At 34.6% G+C, this 16,691-nt stretch overlaps 1 protein-coding gene across 4 annotated transcripts in view; it reads left to right on the top strand.

The window, feature by feature from the left end:
• The window catches only part of GRM5 (glutamate metabotropic receptor 5), a 564,924-nt gene that overhangs the window by 405,696 nt on the left and 142,537 nt on the right, over nucleotides 1-16,691 (top strand). For all 4 annotated transcript variants that reach the window (XM_008020463.3, XM_008020459.3, XM_008020464.3 and 1 more), the window contains exon 4: nucleotides 12,055-12,290. In XM_008020463.3, coding sequence (XP_008018654.1) covers nucleotides 12,055-12,290 — 236 coding nt within the window. The remainder of the gene's footprint in view (nucleotides 1-12,054; nucleotides 12,291-16,691) is intronic.

Genomic DNA, 16,691 nt, shown 5'->3' with positions numbered 1-16,691 from the left:
ATACTCTTGTATACTTTAAATAATCCCTACATTACTTATAATACCTAATACAATGAAAATGCTATGTGAGGCTGGACGTTGTGGCTCACACCTGTAATCCCAGCACTTTGGGAGGCCGAGGAAGGTGGATCACCTGAGGTCAGGAGTTTGAGACCAGCCTGGCCAACATGATGAAACCCCGTCACAAATAAAAATACAAAAATTAGCCGGGCATGGTGGTGTGCACCTGTAGTCCCAGCTTCAGAGGAGCCTGAGGCAGGAGAATTGCTTGAACCCGGGAGGCAGAAGTTGCAGTGAGCCGAGATCATGCCATTGCATTCCAGCCTGGGCAACAAAGCAAGATTCCATCTTTAAAAAAAAAAGAAATAAGAAAAGAAAATGCTATGTGAATAATTGCTGTACTCTATTGTTTAGGAATAATGACAAGAGAAAAAAAGTTTGTACATGTTCAGTACAGATACAACCATCCATTTTTTTTTTATCTGAGTTGATTAATTCCACACATGTGGAACCCAGGGATATGGAGGGCCAACTGTATATATAATACTTAGCAGAATATAAACATAAGCATATATTGCTTAGGACAATGCTTGGCAGGAAAAAAACACTATATACATTAGCATAGTTATCATTCAAGTAATTTTTTTCATTTGCCTGACTCTAAGGTTGAAGGGAATGATAATTTTTCTTCTCTTTATTCCTTATATGCAGCACTCTGTAGAGAACTTAGCAAGTGCAACGTTACTTGTTAGATTTTGCTAAATGAATCAGTAATGTTAAATAATGCAGGAAGTTTGAGGAAAGTATGAGGAAAATATAGATTTGAAATTATGAAGTCCCTAGTGACCTGTTATGATATAAAAGGAAATAAAACAAACTGGGAGGTGAGATTTATATTCATTGATATCATCTTGAAGCCTGCCTTATTGCTTAGAATTTAATAGGTGTTCAATAAAAAATTACTGATTTAATATGGCACTTAGCACTGTGCAATCACCTTGATTTTGCTCTCAAAGGCTGTTTGGCCTTCATAAAAGAGGCAATTAAGAAGAGAAATATTTTTGAAAAGGTGAGTGTTGGCCAGGCGTGGTGGCTCACACCTATAATCCCAGCACTTTGGGAGGCCGAGACAGGCGGATCACAAGGTCAGGAGATCGAGACCATGGTGAAACCCCGTCTCTACTAAAAATACAAAAAATTAACTGGTCGTGGTGGCAGGCGCCTGTAGTACCAGCTACTCAGGAGGCTGAGGCAGGAGAATGGCATGAACTCAAGAGGTGGAGCTTGTAGTGACCTGAGATTGCACCACTGGCCTCCAGCCTGGGTGACAGAGCGAGACTTGGTCTCAAAAAAGAAAAAAAAAAATGTGAGTGTTATCCTAGCACAGTCATGTAACAGAAAACTCTAAGCACTCTAAGCACTAGTCCCACTGATGAAAGTTTACAAGCTTAACAGAAGGAATTAGTCAAATTCAGTGGAAGACGGGTTTATAGCATGAAAACTGGAAGATCATCCTAAGAAAGGAAACTTTATAAAAAAACAGAAAAGGTTATATAAAGCTGTGGATACAATAGCTCATTCAAAGTGTTTTCTCTGTTGAAACGGATCATTTTGCTTACTAAGTTGTTGCACATTTTATACAATAGCCTCAATTTTTGCATTTCTCCAACTGGCTATAATATGATGAGAGAAACAAAAGATTAGGTAACACACAACGTAATCAATCTATTTATGAATATGTTTATCAGCTTCTCCTCTTTAAAGGATGTGTATGATGAGGAAGCATCCCTGGAGCCACAAGACATTAAACCAAAGGACATTAAGCCTGCTATCCTAGAACCAAAATCAAGACAGGATGGATATTCCAACTATTCTAATAGGTTTCTCTTACTATCTATTATTTTCTATAATCCCCATGTCTTTGTCAGTCAGTCTTTACTGACCACACCCAGAATTAGGTCAGACCACCTAAGATTTTATCTCTTCAAATATTAACAGGCATTGGCCTTCTGACTGAAGAAATGCAGAATAGAGGTGGGAACTTGATATTGTTGTGTAACAAATTATAACAAAATTAGCAGCTTAAAGCAAACTGTATGTATTATTTCATACTTTCTGGATGTCAGGGGACTGTGTATGGCAACTGGGTTCTCTGCTCTGGGTCAAACAGGCTGTAGTCAGGGTATTGGTGAACTGCATTTCTTTTTGGAGGCTTTGTGGGAGAATCTGCTTCCAAATACATTCAAGTTTTTGGCTGAATTTGGTGGTCTGTGGGTGTATGCTTGAGTCTTCTTCTGGTGCTGGTTGTTTGCTGGAGGCCATACTCATTTCTGAGAGGCCACCTGCATTCCATTCCCTGTAGCTCCCTCCATCAGGAAAGCCAACAATGGAGATTCTCCTCCAGCTCTCTCATGTCAAGTCCCTATCATTTGAATCTTTGTTATCAGAAATAACCAGTCCGTTTCAGGACTCACCTAGTTAGATCAGATTCATAGAGGGTAGTATCCCTATTTTAAAGTCAGCTTGTTTGGAACCTAAAATACATCTTTAAAATCGTTCCAGAGAAGCACTTATCCAGATGAGTGTTTGATTGAATAACTAAGACAGGTGTGTATATCCCAAAGATCAGAGATCTTGGTTGCCATTTTAGAATCTTACCTACACATTTTCAGATTACAATCTGATCCCTGTTTTCCAATACATGTCAGTCACTTAAATAAAATTCATCAAGACACAGTTCTCTGCTGTCATTACTGTATGTCATTACTTAGCAGGTTTATGAAGTATGAAATGTGCTGGAGTTTTGGAATTTGCAAGATCTGAGTTTATATCCCCTCTACATTTGCCGTGGGGTTTTGAGTAGGTTATTTAATCCCTCAGATTTCCTTAGTTATAAAGTTATTTCATCCTTCAGTTTCCTCAGATGTAAAAACTAGCGCTAATAATTATCTCTAAGGCCTGCAGAACTTTAGAAAAAGCCATACAATGAAAATTACCTTATGGTATACAGTTGACAAATTTCAAGTTCCTGACTTTTTCCCTTCTTTTGAATGTTCTAATATCACTCCTCCAATCTACCTCTACTTACTTTTTATGAATCCTTTGAGATGAGAAATATTGAGATTTATACACCTCAGAAATAAGTTGATTTTCAGTTGATAACATTATCTTTTTCTCAACAGTTCTAAATTTTGATTCTTTTTGGAATTAATTCATTGGTGTTGGCTGGGGTATATTCATAAGAACCTTAATTTAAAATTTCAAAGCCAGGCATAGTGGCAAAGGCCTGTAGTCCTAGCTACTCCCGAGGCTGAGGTGTGATGACTGCTTGAACCTAGGAGTTTGAATCCATCCCGGGCAACACAGTGAGACTGTATCTAATAAATAAATAAAATAAAACAAAATAGAGTCTCAATATTTTTCCTTGATTTTCACTAGTGTATAGAGATTTGAGACTTCCTGCTCTTCCTGGGGTGCAGGGAGCAATATTATACGAAAACAGCCTAGTAGTCAGTAGACTCCCACTATTAGAATTTTTAAAAATCCAAAAATATCTGTTAAAATGCTATTGGTAAGAGATTTGGCAGGATGATGATTACATGTGGGTAGAACAGCAGTTTCCATAATAATTATGTGGGTTGCAAACAGATTTTGAAAAAAAATACTGAGATGCAGCCTAATGAATACACTCATTAACCTTAATAACATCAGGTAGATAATGGAGAGGACCATTCTGCAGGGGGGAATCAACTCAGCCTTTCAGAGTCATTTTATAAGGCACATTTGACAGTGTTGTTTTCGCAATTAACAAATGAGTAGATGTAGTTATCTGAAAAGAAATCTGTGTTATTTGAAGTTTTCCTTTTAAAACCTAATTTTTAAACAAGTTATATTAAACATTTCTTGAGTATTTGGTATGTACTGAACATTATAATAAGCATTAAGGATACAAAGATGTGCAAAGTATAAAATTTATAGTCTACTTTGGGGGAGCAAAAATAAATGTAGCTATCTTTAATACAATGACAATTGCAAAACTAAAAGCATCATGTTACCTCTAGGAGAGCAGAAATCTTGCCTTCCTTGTTCACCACTATATCCACACATTTAGATTAGTTACACAATACTTGTTCAGTGAATAAAGCAATGAATGTCACTGTATTTTAGAAGCAGAGCAGAAGGAACCATTAAGCCCAGAGGAGCTTTTTGATAAGTTGCATTCAAGCTAAATCTGTCTGCTTGATGAATTACATTTTATCAAATCAGAAAACATGTGAGGAGTTAAAAGAATGGCACTCTGTGCAGAAGGAATAGCATACTCAAAGGCTTAGGAATGTGAAACTATAACATATCTAGGGAATAAGAATCAATGTTCTATGTCTCCGATGAACAGAATATGTGAGGTTTGTCTCAGCAGTACCAGTTTCATCATGATAAGCATAACTAATGATTTCAGTGGGCAAGAATAACTGTGTGGGCCTAGCATGCCCCACACATAGTAACATTTCCTGACACAAGTTTAATGACCACTAACTTCTAGGAATATTCATTCAGATTCCAACATTTTTAGACTGGTATTGCTCTTTTGGGTACAGAATGTACTTAGGTTGTTTGCCTATGGCAGGTAGCACCATGGGATGCCTTCCTAAAATCTCCATGGAGTTGTAGTGTTAATAAATAACCATGTTGCCATTTGAGAGTTCAACTAGTGAAATCTATACCTATTGTATATAATTAGTCTGCCATATAAATAAATCAAGAGATTATAAATGTAAGAATTAAGAACTTGGAAATATCCAGAATACTAATTGAGGTGATCAGAGAATAATCTTAGGGAGGCAAGACAGGAATGTAATTTTCAGTAAATAATTCAGTGACTGGAAATCTAATGATTTCTACTGTTTATGGAAAGATTGAATAAAAAGGAAAGGGAATGTTTAATTTGAAGGATAAATGAGAAAAACGCAATGGACTGGAAGCTGGCAATGCCCCTTCAGGCAGGTCATGCCTAATGGACTGTTTACTCCTTGAGGGCATGGCCTGGAACCTACCAGTGTCTGGCACAGAGGAGGCGTTCAAATGTTTAGTGAATTAATACATTGAAATGAGTAAAACATTGAGACTGTTATTAAAGGATCATTTAATGCAATTTTCAGTGCTGTGTGTATTTTTCTGTTTTCCATAGCAATAACTTATAACATATATTGATAGGAAATGAAGAAAGAAAGAAGTAAAAAATTGTATTGTCTGCATTTTATGGGTTTATATTTCATTAACGGAGATAGATTTTTAAATTATTTAGCATTGCTGCCCTAACATTCCATAATCCTTAGACTTTTTTCTTCATAATTGTCTAAGATTTATTTTTACATATTCCTGTTAGCATATAGAACTCAAGAGCTTTCACACTCTAGCAAAAATAGATTGTGATATTAAGCCTATTGGTTGTTAAATCCTACCATAATTATTTTATAACTATTGGTCTGCTTTATATTTCATAAATTTAATATAATGAATGATAGAAATAATTATAAAGTTAAAATACTTTTAGTATAAGCATACAATGGTATAAGGTATAAATCTTTACAGATGTATAATTACCATTGTTTCTCATATTTTTGAGTGCCAACAGCTATTGCACTGCATGCAAAAACATACATACAATAAAAAAGAGTAGGTTAATATACTGGAACCACAGGTAAGAACAATGTTAACTTGCATTTTTAACATTCAAACCAGTTGCATATGGAGATAATATGTAGAAATCCAGGAGAAACAGAAATGTGAGAGATCATATAAAGATAAATCTGAACATCACAGATCCCAACTCATATTCATTTTCTTCCTTTTTCACACAAAACCTGTTCTCTTCACTTACTGTGCAGCCTAGGACATGGAGCTACATGCAATGTTGTTATTCTCCTCCCACAAACCATTAAAATGCTCCTTTACCTTCTATGCCCCACAAGTTCAGAGGTTCTACCTTAAGATTCCTTATAAATAGGGCTCTTCATTCTTACTGCCACTCCCTTAATTCAATTCTCCATTGGCTTCATTGACCATTGCAACATATTTTCTAACTTGATTCCCTAACCTTCATCTCCAACAGCTCTGATCTGTCATGTAAGCTTTTAGCAGAGTTCATCTACTTCTCATCATGTCTTTGTATCATTTCCCACTTTAAAAGCCATCACTGGCTCCCCACTACCTGCATGACAAAGTTGGAAATCTTTAGGATGGCACAAAAGAAGATTCACAACTGATTCTCTTCAGCTCACCCTCTCATTACTTCTCTGACCTGTGCACCCTACATAGATGCAATGCTCCGTATTCACTATTCCTTGATTAACATTTTTTTTCAATATATAGAAAACAATATTTCAAAATGCTGGTATCGCTCTATTGTCCACACTTTTCAAACTTAGTTCAAATCTTATCTCCCTAAGAAGTGTTGGTCAATTATTTATTGATCTGCTCTCCCACTGCTTTTAGCACATGCCCATAATAATCATTTGTATGTGGTCACTTATTTATGTCTGTCCTCCTTTCTCATCTCTCCACTAGACTTGTGAACTGCTGGAGCATAGTCTCTAAAACCTATTTAACTCATGTTTCTTCTCAGTTTCAATACGATTTCAACACATAGTTGAAATTGTCAGTTGCATTTTCTTCAAAATATTCACTGCTCCTCTCCATAGGAAAAACCGTTGATGCCTGTCCCATTCAAGTCAGGTTTAGCCATGTGATTTGTTCAGTCAGTGAAATGTGAGCAGAAATAACATGTGCCACTTTTAAGCAGAATCTTAAGAACCATTGTATGATTCCCCTATCATATCTGTTTTTCCTTCTACAATAGCAGTCCCCAACGTTTTTGGCACCAGGGACTGGTTTCATGGATGAAACTGTTCCATCTTATAAGGAGCTTACAACCTAGCTCACTCACATGTACAGTTCGCTATAGGATTCACCATCCTATGATAATCTAATGTCTCTGCATTAGATCTAACAGGCGACAGAGCTCAGGAGGTAATGCTCACTCACCCAGGGCTCACCTCCTACTGTGCAGCCAGGTTCCTAACAGGCCACGGACAGGTACTGGTCTGAAACCTGGGGTTTGGGGACTCCTGCTCTACAAGATTTGTATGTCCCAGAAACACACTATTCTTTTAGATTTGAAATTCAAAATGAAGATGACATAGAACAGAGTTATAGGCCATCTGCAGTGAATATAAAGGCTGAAATAAACCTCTTTTCTATACCAGTGAGATACTGGGACTATTGATTGTGACAAAATAATTTAGTCTAAGATTATTTTCTAATAAATGTTGAAGAAAAGAAGGACAGTTATAGAGACCTAGGAAAAAAAAGTAGCAGGGTAATTCAAGAGTCAATTTTGTTTTAAACAAGAACTGTCTGTTGAAAATGAAGAAAAATTAAGCTTTCATGAGTTTCTCATTATGAGAAATCATAGGAATTAGGGTTGAAAGGAGAAAGGGGAAGAGTAGATTGTAGAGAAAGAGAGTATATTTTTGGTAATGCAATCTTGGGAAAAAAGTGAAAGTAAATTCTTGCTAGATTAGCATGCCCTTAAGATGTCTGCAGGGAATATTTAAAGGATCTAAGTATCTGCTAGTGAGGTGTTTTGAGAATCCAGTACATATGTACAAAGAATCCTCCTTTAGTTAAGCCAAGCTAAGTAAGTTAAGAATGCTTTTTCTATTTTAAATGTTCAAGTTATTCTGCTTCCATAGCCAAAGAAAGGCTACAAACCTGACTAAAAAAAAATCCAGATTAAGATTATATATAATTACAGCCAATTTTTATTATGCACAGTAATGTTCTATAAACATACAGCAAACAGTAAATTAGTGAATAATGACCATTACTCCTAGAGGAAATACAAGCTTAGGTTGCTGTGAGTCTTTAGTCACAACATGTTCATCAACTAGTCAAAACATAACCTTGCTTTATGTGTGTTCTTATTTAAAGACACCTTATTTAATATATATTGTTGACTCACTAACATTGAACTTGCAGTAACAACACTTTATTCATGCATCTTTTTTAACATATGTATTGTCTATATACAGTTATCCCTAGTCCCTTGATATTTGCAGAGCATTGGTTCCAGAACACTTCCTCCCCTTACCCCACTAATACCAAAATCTAAAGATGCTCAGGTCTCTTGTATCAGGTAGCTTAGTTTTTACTTGTAACCTGTACACATCCTCCATTATACTTTAAATCATCTCTAGATTAATTATTATCCCTAATATACATGTTATATAAATAGTTATTGTACTGTCTTGGTTTTTATTTGTATTTTTTATTATTCCAAATATTTTCAATTAATTATTGATGAAATCTGTGAATATGGAACCCACAGTTATGAAGGGCTGACTGTATTTTCTATGTATATTACAGCCATCTTATGTTTAGAAACCCTAGATAACACATCAGGCTTTATTCTTGGAGGCCAAGTTAAACAGTAAAATCACCAATAACACAAACCTGCAAAAGATGGCACTAAATAGATACTGAAAAGGATACTTTTTTTGTAGTATGAGAACTGAAACAAGAAAGCAGAGAGTTACCCTTTTCAACCTCAGATGGGGACGTGCACTTCAGTAGTCTCAAATGTGTGCCACTCTCTGCATGCCCATGAACGACTGCAAAAATGCCACCAATATTGATTCTGGTATTGCAAATAAACTTCAGCAAGCAGTTAAATTTGTAAATACAGAACCTGTAAATAATGATGACCAACTGTATATTCAAACAACTGGAAAGAAAAGAATAAAATGGGCCGGGCGCGGTGGCTCAAGCCTGTAATCCCAGCACTTTGGGAGGCCGAGACGGGCGGATCACGAGGTCAGGAGATCGAGACCATCCTGGCTAACACAGTGAAACCCCGTCTCTACTAAAAAATACAAAAAAAAAATAGCCGGGCAAGGTGGCGGGCGCCTGTAGTCCCAGCTACTCGGGAGGCTGAGGCAGGAGAATGGCGAAAACTCAGGAGGCGGAGCTTGCAGTGAGCTGAGATCCGGCCACTGCATTCCAGCCTGGGCGACAGAGCAAGACTCCGTCTCAAAAAAAAAAAATAAATAAATAAAAATAAAAATAAAAAAGAAAAGAATAAAATGGATTATGAGTTGGACAAAATGCCCACCAGTGAGAAGAGGGAGAAATTGAATGGGTGGACAAATAATAAATCTAGTAAAGTGACTTAAATGTGGTGGATTTTTAGTAAATGTTAGTTTCCTTCCCTATCTTTATCCCTGTTTTCTCTTGCTTTGGTAAAATATATGTCACCCAGTACTAGAATATTGAAGGTCCACTCTATCAAAGTAATAGAAAGCTTTAGGTGGTAGAAAGGTTTTTTCTTTGCATTTCATTTTACTGCTCAATTTATTGCATCATACTTAGAGATGCCCTATCATCTTAATGCAAATATTAAAAACATAATTATAAAAAATGTTAATATTTAATAAGCTAAAGTCAATACACCACCCTCTAATTTAGCCAGTGTTAAACTGTTTTTTGGGGAATCAACATAGCAGATATTATCCAAAAATTTTAAATAGCATGACCCTGTTTTGTCACATAGATATTGGGATTTTCTGTTTCTATACTATCTCCTTTATGATTTATATTTTGCTGTTAATTGGCAACATCTGAAACAAAAATTATTTTAAACTCACAACTCTAACTTGTAAGACTAATAATAAAACATCATAGTTTTCTAAATTATTAAACTTACAGAAAAGATAAATACCTCAAAAAAAAAAAAAAAAAAAAGAGAAAGTACATGATGAGAAATGAGTAAACTATCACTCTCATCCTGACAGTTTTCTTTTATGGAAATATCACTTGCAAAAAAGTTTATCAAGACAAACTTTTTACAATCCCTGTTAAATTCAATGAATGAACTGTGAAGGGTAAATTGGAGCCATTATAAACTTACATTTCTTATGTAATATTCATAATCATAGTGTTACATAAGAGCGAGCTAATGTTAAAAGGAGCAATTTAAATTCCCACTTCCTTGGAGAATGGGGCTCTTCTTGACAAACAGCTTCCTGTCCCATTTGCAACACGCCCATGCAGCTCCTTGAGTGCCAATGAGACCCACACTCTCATCTCAGTGATATAATAAACCCTCCAAAACAGAGGAGAAAATGAGGCAAACAAGCCTACTTCATTTCATCTTGTCAGCTTTAAATAAAATCTTCTGGAGCTGAAAATGGGAAACTTGAGGGAAGATAATGTGTGAAGTAACCAAATTCAACACTGGGACAAAACATACTACATTACTATTTTTTTTTCTTGATCTGCCACAAAAGTTTTTGAAATTTCACTATAGGTAATTTTTAATGAAATATCTTTTTGCCAAGGAGGACTTAGAGAAAAAAAAAGTGTTATTTTTGTTTGGTTTTTCCCTTCTCTCCACCCACTGATGCCCTAGCTAATATCTCAAGTCACCTCAAGCCCTTATGATATCTTAATGAGTAATATATGACCTTTGGAATAACTCACAATTATTAATATTTATATCAAAGTTGGTACAGCAGAGCATACTGGAAAAAGTGCATGCTTTCTGTATAATTTAAATTAATTACTTACATAATACTTTCTTGGCACTGACTTTTTATGCAAAATATTGGACCATGCTTTCTGCATAGTAAAAAAAATGTTTAGGGCAAAAATGCAATGAAAGGAAAGTAAAAATAAATTAACATTCTGTTAAATGGAAATATTTGAATATCACTGAGGTAAGCAGTGATTGGTAGTGTAAATCTCTTCCCACGTCCTCTCCCTAGTACCCACTGCCCCTACCCCCAGCTCACCTCCTAACACTTTTTCCTGCTTTGCATTTAGGAGGCTCTAGTCTGTTCTTCCCCTTAGATCTCTCTATATTCCTTCTCTTCTCTCTTTGAGGTTACTCGTGATTTAGTCAAATTGTCCCTTTCCTCATACTTCTTTAATGAGCACTTGCACTTCTTCCAGGGAAAGATAGTACCACTGGATTTCAGCAGACATACAGCACAAACTGTGTATATCCGATCCGTGGCAGTGAAGAAGGACAAGTCAGTTTCCTTCTTCCTTAGATGCCCTAGGGTGTATCCAAATTTTATACAAACATCTTTTCATGCCTTTTGTTTTTATTTCCAATACTATATTTCATGTATTTTCCAAATCATTGTAGAAGACTTTTTTCTTATTCTGTTATACTTTCCTCTAGCATTATAATATGAACCTTCTGATTTCAAATCCTTTTATCTTAAAATTCCTAAATAACTTTGAGTGATCAGTGCATAGAATGATAGTTATGTTGAGAAGTATGATCCCTTCACCACTTTTGATGGCACACTGTTCAGAAGTTCTTTTGGGCACTCTAATATAAAATGTGATTTCAGATGTACATTTTTAATGTATTTTAGAAATTCCATAGGAAAGAGTGTATGGACTATGGACTACAAAGATTTCAGTTTGAGGCTTGGCAAATCAACATATAATAGAGTAACCATAATCAGCAAACGGTTTTTTAAACCTATTATTCACTTGTAAAATTCGAACAAAAATGTTGTCTCACAGGATGATTAATATTAGACATGTTGGATGATATTTTTTATTCTTATTTTATTATCATTATAATTACTATTATAAAGCCAAAGAAAATAATGTATTCAAAGTTAACTTGACCTGGCTATTAAATGTCAATTAAAAATATGAATGATGATATTATGCAGCTTCCATGTGTATACTATATTTTGCAACCAGTAAAATTCTGCCAGAATCTTCAGGTTATTCTCTGCAGTTTAAGGTAAGTGAAATTAGTTCCTTTTAGCACTCTTAGACCCAAAGTTTCCATGGTGTTATTGCACTTTTTATTCTAACAAGCTGCTATATCAATAATCACCTCGGTGTAATATTGGACCATCATGTGGCCTAAGGTTTCCATTTAATGACTAATCTCGTCAAAAGGAAAGCAAATTGATTCATTTGCTTAGGAGATGTCTGTTCTAAGCTGAGGGGTTTTTTATTTCCCCACAGTGATGGCTGGGCTGACAGGTATGATGTGACAGATGGATATCAGCGAGAAGCTGTTGGTGGCATCACAATCAAGCTCCAGTCTCCCGATGTCAAGTGGTTTGATGATTATTATCTGAAGCTCCGGCCAGAAACAAACCATCGAAACCCTTGGTTTCAAGAATTTTGGCAGCATCGTTTTCAGTGCCGACTGGAAGGGTTTCCACAGGAGAACAGCAAATACAACAAGACTTGTGATAGTAAGCAGATTTATTGTTTCATTTAAAATGCATAAGGCTAAGGCTCCAATTTAAGTAAACCATGTCATGGGGATAGTGTCTGTAATTTGTTAGAGGGGAGGACTCTTACATAAGTAGAGTGGATATTACCACTTACGGTGACAAACGGGTTTTAGTCTCATTAGGAAGAACGTATCAGAGCAAGTATTTAGTGATATTTTATGTGATTAGATCATTTATATTTGTATCATTCAAAAAATTGAATGTATTTCCATAAGGCATTGTGCTAAAAAGATCACATGAACTCCAGAATGGAACTATTTCTGACATCCTTGAATACAGTGACTACATTCTGCCCATTTCTTTTATCCAGAGTAGTTAGCACAGTGGAAGCAGAGAGTAACGGTTTCATATATGTACAAAGAATGAATAAATGAGTGTTGAAGGACAGATTGAGTTACTACTTCCATCAAAAACCATAAAATAGTACCATGTATTTGCTATATATAATTGTGTTGTTTCAGGAAACGTAACCTAAGTAGAGCCATTCATTCAAACATTCAACAAATACTTATAAGAGACTAAGAATGGACCAAATTTTGCTTTAGTTGTCAGGATATCAAGATGGAGAAAGCTAGTTCCTGCCCTCAAATGTTTACTGTCTTGGAAGGGAGATAGTAATGCCAACAAAAATTGCAATTGAACATTATAAATGATAAGATAACTAAGGGTTTAACATAAGGGTGTGGGTTAATATTATTTGTAACATGTCCAAAAAGAATCTAGATTCTAATAACCAGGTAGAGTCAGCATATACTACATCTATCTATATCTATACCTATACCTATATCTATATGTATATCTACATCATCTATCTATCAAACATCTGTGCCTGCAAAGGTTAACGTTTGTAAAACTTGATAAAGGATTTTTTTTTGGAACTGACTTATCCTACATTGTGTAAGAAGAAACCTATATGCATTTGCATAGGAGGAAAATGCAAATTGAACATAAAACATGTTCAAATTTTTGAATGATATAAATAGTAATAAATTATCTAAAATCTTACTAGAGTAAATACTTGCTCTGATATGTTTTTGTTAGTTTGTGGTATAGGTGTCTTTATCCATGATGCTGGAACACCAGAATTCAGTGAGGGAGTGGGCTTGAAATCCTGGTCCATTACCCAATTCTAGTCCACAGAGAGGTTGTGACATACCAGCAACAAAGTGATAAAAACAGAAACAATGTAGTGAGTTATTCATAAAGCTTTCTCCCTCTGAAGTCATGTTCATCCTATGTTTCTGTTATCAGTTTGTTCTTTTGGGAAATGATGGAGATAGCTAAGGTTGGCTTGTGATTTTTTTAAAAATGTAATTGCTTCATAAAACAAGAACCCAGCAATCCCATATCAGTTCCTATTTGGGTAGAAGGGGAAGGGAGGAATACTGGAGTGTGGGTCAATGAAATACACTGGTCAATGAAATCCAGAAATGATTGCAACAGCGTGAGAATATGTGTGCTTCTCTCCCACTTCAGATCCTTCTTACTCTGCCCCAAATCCTCAAATGCTTACTCATTTCCTTTGTTTTCATTTTTTATGGCAAAATATGTGAGAAACAAAAGCATTGCCACTTATGGCTCATAATTTCAAATTTGTAGCTAATTTCATATTTCAACAGTTCTATCTAGTTTCTGAAGAAAGCAGATTTCTTTCCTCTCTTGAGGGAGCATATATCCTTCTACGGTCTATTCTATGTTTGTGTACTTACTACTATGTATAGCTTCATTGGAGGAGTTCTGTAAGGTAAGGAGTAGCTATGATCTAACCTTTAGTTCTTCTTTGGTAGGAATTAGTGACAACGCTAACCAGTATATTTAAGAGAATTTTTCCAGTTGACCTGCACCCTCTTTCTTTATTAATGTCTTCTTTTCTCACTGTTTTGTTTTTTTTTAATCTGAAATGCCTCTTCTTGAAAATAGTCATTTGTTTCTCTGACTATTTACTTGAAGTTCTGCTTAAATATAGTCTTGAAAACTTTGATTTCCATGAAAATATCATTTCTATGGAAACCATTCTGTAAAATCCTCCCTTGACCTTGCTGCTGTAGCTCTCTGTCTCTCATGTGAGCACTTTGGTGTGATCTCTCTGCTCAGAATCTGTTCTTTACTGCAGTCATAGAAAGCACCACTTAGTCCTCCCACTTGGAATCTCATCTGACAACAGATGTCATTTGGTACATAGGCATGGACACTTTATATGTACTACCTCTGTTATTCTTCTTAATGAGGGATGTATAATATTATCCTCATTTTGAAGATGACATGGCATGATTTAGAGAGACAAAATAAGTTCCTCCAGTCATATAACTATTAAGAATTATAATTTAAAATTGAACTCAGATTTGTCTAGAGTTTAGCCAATAGACTAAACAAATCAAATATAACAGATTGAAAATAACCATCAAATCTGCATTATATAATAGTCAATATATAGATCAAAGATACAAGGAAAAATAATTCTTAGAATTATATATGCCTTACTATGAAATGCAATAAAAGATACTCAAATATTCACTACCCGCTACTTTTGACCCTAGTTTCTTATGTAATCCAATGTCAATTGAACATTTTCTTCCTACCATGTATGAGAGTTTAAGTTGGTCCACACCTGTGTTAATATCTGTTTTTTTCTTTTGTGTTTTTGACAATCTGTGAGTATGTAGTTCTATCATATGGTGATTTCAATTGACTTTTTCTTGATGTATTTCAAAGTTAAGCTCCTTTTCATATGTTTTTGGAAAGTTGGTATCCTCTTTTGTATCTGTTCAAGACTTTTGAACATTTATTTGAATTTATTATCTTTTTAATATCTATTGTAAGAATTCCTCATATAGTATGGATATGAGTCCTTTGTCAGCTATATGTATTGTAAAATTGCCAAAACGGAAGTTTGACTTTTTTATTACCTTACTATATCTCTCATTTACTACTTGTTTTCTTTTTGTCCAATTTATTATTTAGTTCTTTATTCCTCCATCTTTTCTGCTTTGTTTTGTATTAATCAATAATTTTTGTTATTCTCTTTCTCTTAACATTTTTCTTTCATCTCTTTGTATAAGTTATTTGTAGTTTTCAATAGAAATTACCAAATGAGTCCTTAGTTTAATACAGAATATTCTAAGTTAGTTCTTATCACATTCAAGAAGCTTGCAAATATTTAAATCTATATACCCCTTCAGAATTTTTTTTGCAATTGCCATATAGTTTACTTTTACATGTACTCTATATACCACAGGACTCTGTTATGACTATAGTCATAGATGATCAATAGTTTTATATTTATTGAGGCAATTGTTCTTCATCCCTTCTTGTACTTCCATGCTTCCATCTATAATTCTTTCAGCCCAAGGAAATTCCTTTAGTATTTCTTGCATATGCAGATTTACTGCCAGGAAGTTGTATTAGCATATATTTTTCTTAGAACATTTGTATTTCACCTTTTATTTTTAAAAACTATTTTCACTGAGTGTAGCATTTTATATTGGCAGGTTTTCTTTTGTTCACTTGTTCTTATGTTTTTCTTTAAAAATGTCATTTCATTTTCTTCCAGATTTTGTGATTTCATAGAGAAGTTAGCCATCATTCTTAATGTGCTTCCCCTGGTGGCAATATAGCAAATAAAATTCAAGAATTTTTAAATTATATATATACAATATATATGTAATATGTTATATATGTAATACATTATATATTATATAATATATAATGTAATATATATTAATTATATAATTGTACATAATATATAATAATATAAATAAAATATGTAATAAAATATATAACATATAAAAAATATAATATATATTATATTATATTATTTTTATTATATATATTTTATATTTTAATGACATGATGAACTTTGGTGTAATTTCCTTTGTATATTTACTTTCTTAGGGTTTCCAGAGCTCCTCAAGCCTATAGAATAAAGAATTGCATCAGATTAAAAATTTCGCCTTAAACATTCCTTCTGCTGTTTTTCTCTCTCCACTCCTACTACCCAGTTACACCTCTGTTAAGTCATTTGACCATGTCACACATATGACTTATTCTCTGTATAGTCTTTTCTTTTTTCTATGATTCAGAAAGAAAATTTGGCCTATATCTTGAGGAAAAGACCAACTAAAGTATGAGGAGTCTCCATTCCTCAAGTGAGCTTTTCTTGCAAATATTACAAAACAATGAGAGATTTAAATCTCCCTCTTGAAAATCTTCAGCCTCTTATGTAGCCCACAGAATCAGCAAGTGAATCATGGGAGAAAATGGTTACCATGCTTTTAGGGCTCCTGGAATTTATAAAGTGTCATTTTAATAACCAAAAGCATTACTGGTTCTTCTTTTTTTAAGGAGTGTCTTATACTGGGT

This window comes from Chlorocebus sabaeus, chromosome 1, assembly GCF_047675955.1.
Source record: "Chlorocebus sabaeus isolate Y175 chromosome 1, mChlSab1.0.hap1, whole genome shotgun sequence".
Taxonomy (NCBI): Eukaryota; Metazoa; Chordata; class Mammalia; order Primates; family Cercopithecidae; genus Chlorocebus; species Chlorocebus sabaeus.
The sequence above is the reverse complement of the archived record's forward strand: the minus strand, read 5'-3'. Positions and strand labels throughout refer to the sequence as shown.